Raw genomic sequence first — 10,368 nt, 5'->3', positions numbered from 1 at the left:
TCCGCCAGCAGATGGTGCTAAAGCACCGGATCATCCACCCGTTCACAAATTTGACTGTAAAACTACATCAAATGTGAAAGTGTTTCAGGGCAATGTGCATTTTTGGAATTTTGCTTCTCGTAGCATGGTGACTTTAGAATTACTCCGTGTTTAAATATTTTTATTTGAAAAAAATAAAATCCTTATTTCACAAAATAAAATCATTTCAAATTACACATTTACATTTTTTATGCAAAAGAAAATTGTACATTTGCATATAATTAAAAAAAGGAAACTAAACAGCATTCTAATAGTAATAGCCTAACGTTACCCAACCGAAATTAAATGGGAAATTAAAACAGAGAAGACAAAAACATCTCTCTCACCCCAAACCCTCAGAACACAACAACATAGCCAATGGTAAGGTTGGAACATCTAGAAGTAAAAGAAACGAATCATTCTGAAGAAATAAAATAAAAGAAATCTAAATGTAACCAATTTTATCCCATTTCAGCACAAATAAACTGGGTAGTAGTAATAAACTGGGTAGAGGATAAATATTGACAAACAGCTCATTCAGAATATAAAATAAATCATAAACAATATAAAAATAAATGTACTAATGGATAATCAAGAACACTATTTTTGGGAACAACTCCTGCGAATTCAGTCATTTCTGTCCGCAATAATCAGGAAAAAGTCAGAATCAGACGGTTTCATTCATCGCTGGAAGTATTTTTCCGCTGAAGTGTATTTAAAAAAAAAAAAAAAAAAAAAAAAAAAGCCTTAAATATAGCGTGCATATTATGTGTACTGTGAGGTAGCTAGAACCACGCCCGTGGAACACGGACCGTCCTCTAACCGGAATGTCGCTCTCCGTCCTAAATCCGTGCCAACCGCGAGCCGTACAGACACAGTGACGTCAGCTCCGAGACACTGAACCAAACACATCGAGCCCACTAGTGATGGGAAGTTCGGTTCTTTTCCGCGAACCGGTTCTTTCGGACAGTTCGATTCAATAAACCGGTTGAAAAAACCGGTTCACCGGTTATTTTACGCTCGACGTAATGACGTCATTGGCGATGACGTAATGGCGTTAAGTCTATCGCGGGCTTAACACATTCAAATATAAAGTCAGTAATCATAACATCAGTCAATTAAAACATCATTATAATCTGATACGTTTCTTACAAGTTGGATTTTTGTATCTAAAGCATCAACACATATACAGGCAGTGTTCTGCAAACTAGGATGTTTTACAGTTATGACGTCAATAAACCGTTTCAAATGATTCAGTCAGATTTGGTGAACTGGTTCAACCGGTTCACTAAGAAGAACCGGTTAAATCGAACGGTTCGTTCGCGAACCGGACATCACTAGAGCCCACTGGCTCCGCTGCTGCGAGACGAGAAGCATCGGTCAGGATCGGCCATATTAAGCGTCACATCTTTGAATTTCTTCTGCGATCTCACACAATCGTTCTCGATTCCGAACAAACTCTCTGCGTGCGATTACTGCAAGCATGTCCGCCAATTCGAGCGAGGGGCCGGGTTTGGATGGGAAATGGTTCGAGGAGGAGGAGGAGAAGAACGGGATGTTTGGGAGCGCCGGGCCCCGTTTCAACGAGATGCGGGATGATCTGCACGCGCCCAAGCAACAATTCCATCCCTTTGAAGGAAGCGGCGTTGCCATGGAAACTGCATCTACAGGTAAATTTGGGCTTTTTATAATTACGCATTGTGTTTTAGCGGCGACACCCGTGCTGGCGATTCAAGAAAAGAAGAAGCAAAAGCTGCTGCTGATGATGAATTGGAGGTGAAGAGAGCCCAGTAGCAGGCCATGGGTGTGACAGCGCATGGATGTCTCTGCATACACAGATGGTAGTTGAAATAACACGATCAAACAAACAAACGACACACACAATAAAACAAACAAAACATTCTTATGTTGCTCTCTGATGCGTTTAGAATGAAGCAATCATGATGACAGAACTCTTGGGATCATGATGTGTGTTCATAAAGCCACAATAATGTAATCATCATTTCTTTGTCTTTGTGCTCACTGCCTGTCTCTCTGCCCTCTTTCTCCTCAGCCTGTCTCACTGTTCTAAATCACAGGGTATGTCTCAATAATTGGGCATTGTCCACCCCTCTAACAAACCTTTTCACGGAGCACATAGCCAGACTATTAAAACTTCTCAATATGACAGTTCATACAGTAGTGACAACAGCAGTACAACCTTCAAATTCACAGCCAGACCCAACGTGCACAATGTGTTTTGTAAGGAAAAGGTCCACCCCAAACCTAACCTGTCGGTGGGGTGTAAGCAGATCGTATGAAGACATATGACTGAAATCATAAGAAATCATGAAAACATAAAACAATTAAAAAAAAATGAAATGAGAGTGTGTTGCCAGCCCTGCTGATTCAACCTTCTGTAGTACAATAAACTTAAAAAAAAAGACATTCACATTCAATTTAATGTATTTCAAGATAAACTGTAATGTCATTTATATCTGATTTGTTGACTTGGACCTTAAAAGTGCACAAAGAAATAAGTTCTAAAAATAAATAAATGAGTAGTACTTGAAAATGATATCCTCTGAAATGACGACTCCAGTAACATCAGTAGCCTAATCTATTTTACATGGAGCACCATCTCGGGGGCCACCATTTTGAGATCACATGACCAGCCAAATAGTGCTAATTTTGTCTGGGTAACCCCTGTTATTGGACACATTTGCATACTGAATAAAATAATTGTGGCTGACTGTGAACTTTGCATTTCTTCACAGGCAACAGTAACAAAAGCTTGCATTTCAAACATGACCACCATATTGGCTGATCCTAATGCATAAACAAAAATAACTGAGTGCACCACTATTTTAGAGATGAGAATATTATCGGTATTAGGGAGTATTATACATTCTAGAGAATGTATTAAGAGTTTTCTTGAGTATGGTGTGGTTAATAAAACAAAGAGTAGTGGAAGAAAGGTAGGCTATAGCCCAGACTCATATTAGTTCAGGATGTCAACATTTATGGAAGCATGTTGGGTAAAGTTTGTGTTATTGCCATAAATGATGTTGCTTCAACCTTATTTTGATGCTATGAACAACATCTCGTCGAGAAATTATTATCCTGCATTGTAAAGCTAGAGTTTTTTTTTTTTTTCTCTGTGAACTTTTTCTTTCTGAGTATTTCTAAGCTACTAAGCTAAATCCTAACTGACCGTAACAAAAAATAACATTGAGTTTATTAGATGAGATGTTCTGGTGTCTTAAAGCCTGATTCCTAAACCTCAGACAATAATGTGGATTTAATACCGGACAATAATAAAACAGAACCTTATCAAAAAAGGAAGTGTACATGATCGGAGGTTCAGAGACAGACATCCAAGCACTCATAGTGGTACTTTAATTGTCCACATGCTGCATCGTTTAATGTGTTTTTAGTGTTTCTATGGATCAATGTGACAGATAAAGTAGCGATGTATCTATAGAAACCCTTTCAGAGTGGAGACATGTGACTACAGCCTATCACACATAGCATGTAAAATACATAAGGTGAAATACACACGCATGCTTTCAAACTTTCATACGGAAAGCCATCGCAGCTCGCTTTCATGGCTTTTTTCTGTTGCTAATTGTCAGTTTCTGCTTCTGCAGGTGCTCTTTGGTCCATTAAGAGTCTGATTGAACCGCCATTATGGCTCAGAGTGCTATTATTATCTATGGGGAAACTGCATGCACACATACGCCCATGCACAGTCTCTCTCAAATGCTCAAATATTCATGAGCCAGGGCCTGAAATCCCTCAGCTCCCCTATGCACTGGTTAGCTTTAACACACACTCTTGCACATACACAAAAACACACACAAAGTCTTTCCTCCTCTCATGGACACAAGCCCAAATACACATATTTTCTTAAACACATTTAAATGCACTCACACAAAGAGTCTTTCTCTTTCACACTCTGGCTATGGTAAGGTTCTTGTTTCTTCCCTTCCTCTCTCGCTCTCTCCCTGTCTTTCATACAATGTCGGTTTGGGCTGTAGTTGGCTCTGTCTTTAGCATTCTGCCTTTTTAAATAAACAGAGGGAGGTCTATTTATAGGCTGAGTGAGAGTGAGACATCGCAGTCTTTTTACAGTAGCCAAGTCTGTGAGCTCACGGATCTTTAAGACACGCTGGAAAAAGATCTGTCCACGTGGTGAGTGGCTCAACACAACAGAAATCCCGTAACTCTGATCGTAGCACCATCGCTCACGCATGTCAATATGTCCACCATAATCCACTTCTGACTGTCTGTCTCTCCCTAGTTGTCTCTCTCTCTCTGTCTGCCTGTCTAATACGCTGAGGGGAAAGGCCTAGACGAGGAGGAATGCTGTTGTGTACTGTCTGTCTGCATTCACAAAGTCACTCGGGCATGAGAGAGAGAGGCCAAGCGAGATCGACAAACAGTTCAGGGTGAAAGTGAAAAGACCATTCCTTCTGTCACTTTCAGCCAAAGGCGGTCAGCATACAAGGACAACTCGAATAGAGCACAACACTGTAGAGAAATTAATTGTATAAACCTTTCAAGACAGACCTACCTAGAATTTTGAGGCTGTAAAATGGTGGCAGACAAGTCAACGTGATTTCAGCTTAATTGTAAAATAATGTTTTCTATCAATACTCTATCATATACTCAACTTCATGTCATTCTAAACCTGTATGACTTTATTTATTCTACAGAATACAAAAGAAGTCCAAATAACATTGGACCCCAATTACTTTAATTGTATATACTACAAAACAGTAATTTTTCAGTGTCTTCTATTCCACAGAAGAAAGGAAGTTATGCAGGTTTGGAATGGTATGAGAGTCCGCACAAAATGTAAATTTTTGAGCCTGCTGTCCCCTTAATTTCTGGCAAAGAACTACACTACCCATAATCCTCCAACAATCAGAGAAGTCACTGTTACCATGGAAATGTGAGTCTTGCCAAAAGAGCTCAGCGGTGTCCGCCTACTCCCAGCAAGCATTGCAAATGACGTGATCCAGTCACTGGCAGAATTCAGAATAGCATACTACTCTAATTATATAAAGATATGGCTAAAATGGTACAATTAGGATGCTATATCGAATTCAGCCACACCCATAAAACAAATTTTGTCTTTGTCAAATAACTTTTTCACTTGTGGCCGTTTTGGTCTGTAGCTTAGAATTGTGTACTGAAGAATTTTTTAAATGTCTGGTTGAAATGAATGTGAAAAATACCAGAACCAAGGTTGCTGAAAAAACGGGCTGTCACTGAATACAGATCTATACACATTTGTCTGATATTCCCACATTTAGTGCACAAACAAAAATTGAGAAGGCAATTCCATAATGAACTTTTGAGTGTTAAAAATCTATCAAAGTTGGTGGAGGAAGAGAGAGATATATTGATAATAAATGTAATCATGCTTAATTCGGTACTGAAAAGGATTGATGAAAACAGTTTGGTCTGATTAAAAAGTGACTTTGTTCCCAATATTTGTATGTGAGATATATTTTTATATTTTAGTATTGGGTCATGAGCTTAGCAACATACTAATGCCAAACATTATTGTTGAGTTGAGTCTCCTGCCACATAAAAGTTGATACTTACTTGGTTCCATTTCATGCTGCAGTATTATTATTATTATTATTTTATATAGTACTATTTACAATTTTGAATTAGCTTTTATTTTTATATTTTTAATTTTAGTTTAAGTTTTAATACATTTATGTGTATTTTTTTTTTTAAATATTAGTTTTAATTTATTTTTAATTCAGATTTAGTTTTTGTACAGTAGCTGCCAAGGCAGCATTATTTTTCATGCAAGTTGTTTTTTTTATCTAATATGTATATTTTATCTCAGCTTTATTTCAATAGCTGAAGATGACTTGTAATATTTTCATAAAATATAATTTTTTTAGACTTTTTATTTTAGTCAACAATAACAACACTGCTATGCTGCCTTAGAAGACAGCTGTGTGTATAAGCTGCAGACAGCAAGATGGCATGATAGATTTTGGAATCACATCATTCCTTTCCCCAAACTGCAGTCGGCCATTGGTCCATTATGATGTTATTTCCTTCCGTAATTTTAGCACAGGCTGATGTGCACGTGTTATCGGAGATGTAACAGTAACAGGGTTCGTTGTCCAACTTTCATTAATCCTCTTAAGACTCGACTGATTTCACAGAGACAGAGCAGATGTTTCTAGCTGTGTCTTCGGGAGCTGTGTATGTTTACAGTATCCAACCAGTCTGAATATCACTACATGTTCAAACTTACTATCTGCTTTTCCTCTTAATCCAGTGGGAATCAGATTTACATCACTTCTGGAAAAAGAATCGACTTTCATGTTGATTCTCTGCATAGATTCTTGTTCAGCTCTTTTACTTTGTGACTTTTCTCTGTGTGGGGCTGTCTTTGTCTATTGTCTTTTCTTCACTTCATATGCAGATGCCCAAATATACTCTAAATATACTCTAAAAGTCCATAAGCATCTACATATCTAAATGTAGTAAATCTGACTTCTGGTTCCTGCACAGGGCTCAGCAGGGAGTCGACTGTATAGGCAAAATTGAGAGGCTTTAAGCATCTATGTGCTTTAAAGTGTTATATGAAGAGCTCTTCTAACATATTTTATGTATTATTGCCCTCAGTGAATTCTACGCAAATAAACTTTTATCTAAACAAATATATTAAATTACAAATATATTAAATTACGATTAACCCATTCAGACTCAGACCCTGCATTCATACCCCACCCCCACCCAAAAATCACAAGGGATTACTAGATTAAAAGTCAATCCATGAGTACCATATCATGCATTTTTACTTTTTGAAAAAGAAAAAATTTTTTATCTTTGAATGCACATTATCATATGAATAAAACATATTATTTTATTATGTTGTTTTATGTGCATCAGCACAAAAATGCACACATTCAAGAGCCAATAATGGAAACAAACACCATGCAAATATTTTTTTACATCCAATCTTTTTTTTACCACAAACATAAATAAATAATTAAATAAAAATAAAAAGTAGTTTTCCAATTCCATTTTTTTCCATCCATTGATTACTAATACAATTTTTATGTTCTCTCTCTCTAGGTGACTCTCTGTCTGACATGTTTATGAAGTCATCATCAGGAGAGGGTGATCTGTACACCTCTCTCCTTTCCTCAAAGTCCTCTAATCCTTTTAATGATGGTGCCTCTCTCTTCTCCACTGAGGGCAACCGTTCCCCACCTGCTCCTACCGGGACTGACTCTGGCATCGGCATGACCCCAGGTGACCCCTCAGACCATCAGACGACCCTGCAGGGCTCACACAAAACTGACCATTACAGCTACATGGACATGGGGGATGACCTTTGTGATTTTGGTAGTGTGGGCAATGCCAAGAACAAGCAGCAGCCTCTCATGTCTGGCTATGGAAATGACGAAGATGATGATGAAGAAGACGAAGATGACATTCAGGATTTCAAGCCTAAGATTCATGAAAAGGAAAATAAAAAATCCAGCCACGACCCCTTCGATCTGGGTCGCTATTTGGAGAAGAGCCCCCTTCGATCTGAAGATACAGAGGTGAAGAGACAGGGTTCGGCCGGTGGGCAGCACACATTCCCATACATGGAGGATCCTTCAGATGAAGAGATGGCAGATTACCGATCTTACCGTAGGATGGAAACGCCACAGAGTGCTAGTCCTGTAAAGATCACTGTTACGACAGAGTCTCAGCTGGTGAGAGTGTCTCCACAAGGGGGCATGTTCGAGAGAGAGAGCGTGCTCAGTTTCGGTCAGCAGGGTCTTCCCACGGTAACACTGTCAGAACCGGAGGATGACAGTGCAGCCTCCTCAGCTAACCACTCCCCTAACCACTCCCCTACAGGTAGATCCCTTCCCCTTGTGATGCACCTGCTGCACCATTCAAAATTGAATTGAGAAAGCCTAATCCATTTGAATTTAATTTAAATTAAAGTAGCAAACAGATTGCAATTTGAAAGTAAGGGATTATAATTAAAATAGATTGAAATTAATGTAACTATTTTTTTTATTAGAAAAGCAAAGTTGTCAAGCCTAGTTTGAAAGTTAAAAAAAGCTTAAAAAGTGTTAAAATGTAATGGTAGTTAAAGATAGATGGATTGATAGATGTCTTGCCTCTAATAACATCTCACAGACAGACAGACAGACAGACAGACAGTCAGATAGATAGATAGATAGATAGAAAAAACAATGATCTGTAGGATTATTGTCTTGCCTCTAACATCTGACAGACAGATAGATAGATAGAAAAAACAATGATGTGTAGGATTATTGTTTTGCCTCTAACATCTGACAGATAGATAGATAGATAGATAGATAGATAGAAAAGTCACGGCACACTAAGGGGTCTCTGTAGAAAGTCAATGGACCGAAGGGAGGCAAGCCTCCGCTGTAACTTTACCTACAGGTGTCGCTGTTGGACAGTGTTACTTTATAAAAACGAGAGACTTTTAGACTTTTAAAATCATATTTAGTCATGTTTGCGCTGTTTTATTTTTGTAATATCGATTATTTTCTCATACAATTTTGAGGAGAGGAGACACTGCCTCCCTTGCCTCCTCGGAGGAAACGCCCCTGAGGTCATGAGGTCATGAACGCATGAATTAACATTTCTGCATTTGACATTGAGAGCATAGGTCGCAATTTAGATATATTTTTGAGATGGAAAAATGCAGTTTTACAAATGCTGGAAACGTGGCTTTTGAAGGAAAGATTGCTATCAAATATCACACCTAAGTTCCTAACTGATGATGAAGAATTGACAGAGCAGCCATTAAGTGTTAAACAGTGTTCTAGGTTATTACATGCGGAGGTTTTAGGTCCGATAATTAGCACCTCTGTTTTTTCAGAATTTAGCAGTAAGAAATTACTCGTCATCCAGTTTTTTATATCGACTATGCATTCCGTTAGTTTTTCAAATTGGTATGTTTCACCGGGCCGCGAAGAAATATAGAGCTGAGTGTCATCAGCATAACAGTGAAAGCTGACACCGTGTTTCCTGATGATATCTCCCAAGGGAGTTTGAAGGTTTTGGGGACATATCCTAATGACAATGACAAATTAATAATAAAAAGAGGATCTATGACTTCTGGAAGCACCTTTTTTAGGAGCTTAGATGGAATAGGGGTTTTGGGGACATATCCTAATGACAATGACGAATTAGTAATAGTCAGAAGAGGATCTATGACTTCTGGAATCACTTCTTTTAGGAGCTTAGATGGAATACGTTCTAAAATACATGTTGTTGGTTTAGATAATTTAACAAGTTTATAAAATTCTTCCTCTCCTATAGTAGAGAACGACTGGAATTGTTCCTCAGGGGATCTATAGCGTACTATCTGATGCGATACTGTAGCTGACGGCTGCATGGTTACAATTTTATCTGTAATAGTATCGCTCTTGGAATTAATGTAGTTCATAAAGTCATTACTGCTGTGCTGTTGGGAAATGTCAACACCTGTTGGTGCTTCGTTTTTCGTTAATTTAGTCACTGTATTGAATAAATACCTGGGGTTATGTTTGTTTTCTTCTAAAAGAGACATATCGCATGTTTGGATATGCTGAGGAATTGAGATAAATCAGGAAGATTACTTACAAAAGTATTTTGTGGTAGAAGTGATGGTTCTACCGTACTTGTAACAAGGAGTAGAATTTACAGTTTTAGCTATATGGAGTTTACACAAGCCTAGATAATGATCTGAAATGTCACCGCTTTGCTGCAGAATTTCAACACCGTTAACATCAATTCCATGTGACAGTATTAAATCTAGAGTATGATTTCGACAATGAGTTGGACCTGACACGTGTTGTCTAACCCCAATAGAGCTCAGAATGTCTAGAAATGCTGATCCCTGTAATGTGGGGTTTGGGTTTTGTTTGTGTTTCTTGTTCTTGCTTTCATGTCTTTTAATTTTTAGTTTGATTCATGCTGTCAGTGTCATGCTTCCGTTGCCCTCATGTATCTCTGCCTTGTGTATGTGTCATGTTCTCATTGGTTATTGTCTTGTCATGTGATTATCAGTTCTGTTTGCTCATTGGTTGCTTTAGTCATGTGCCTTGTTCCCCATTGGTTGGTTTGTGTCATGTGACCCTTTTTGTTTGGTATATATAGCATTCATTTAGCCATTGTCGCTTGTCGGACCTTAAATGGTGGACACACGACGTTTTGGAGGACTTCGTCGTGTTTGGAGTCTACGGCGGTTGACATAAACTGGTTTGTGACTGGATTAAGATGATTTCTGGGGTAATCGATGAAGACGAAATGGAGTCAGATGACTGGAATTTAATAAGTAGTAGGAAAGGACAAGAAAAAAGAAAGGGG

At 38.3% G+C, this 10,368-nt stretch overlaps 1 protein-coding gene across 2 annotated transcripts in view; it reads left to right on the top strand.

Moving 5' to 3' along the window:
- The window catches only part of rtn1a (reticulon 1a), a 45,710-nt gene that overhangs the window by 11,121 nt on the left and 24,221 nt on the right, over positions 1 to 10,368 (top strand). For both annotated transcript variants that reach the window (XM_016460772.1, XM_016460771.1), the window contains exons 2-3: positions 1,362 to 1,688; positions 7,114 to 7,893. In XM_016460772.1, coding sequence (XP_016316258.1) covers positions 1,502 to 1,688; positions 7,114 to 7,893 — 967 coding nt within the window. In that variant the 5' untranslated portion in view covers positions 1,362 to 1,501. The remainder of the gene's footprint in view (positions 1 to 1,361; positions 1,689 to 7,113; positions 7,894 to 10,368) is intronic.

Source organism: Sinocyclocheilus anshuiensis, unplaced genomic scaffold, assembly GCF_001515605.1.
Source record: "Sinocyclocheilus anshuiensis isolate Anshui unplaced genomic scaffold, SAMN03320099.WGS_v1.1 scaffold72, whole genome shotgun sequence".
Taxonomy (NCBI): Eukaryota; Metazoa; Chordata; class Actinopteri; order Cypriniformes; family Cyprinidae; genus Sinocyclocheilus; species Sinocyclocheilus anshuiensis.
The sequence above is the reverse complement of the archived record's forward strand: the minus strand, read 5'-3'. Positions and strand labels throughout refer to the sequence as shown.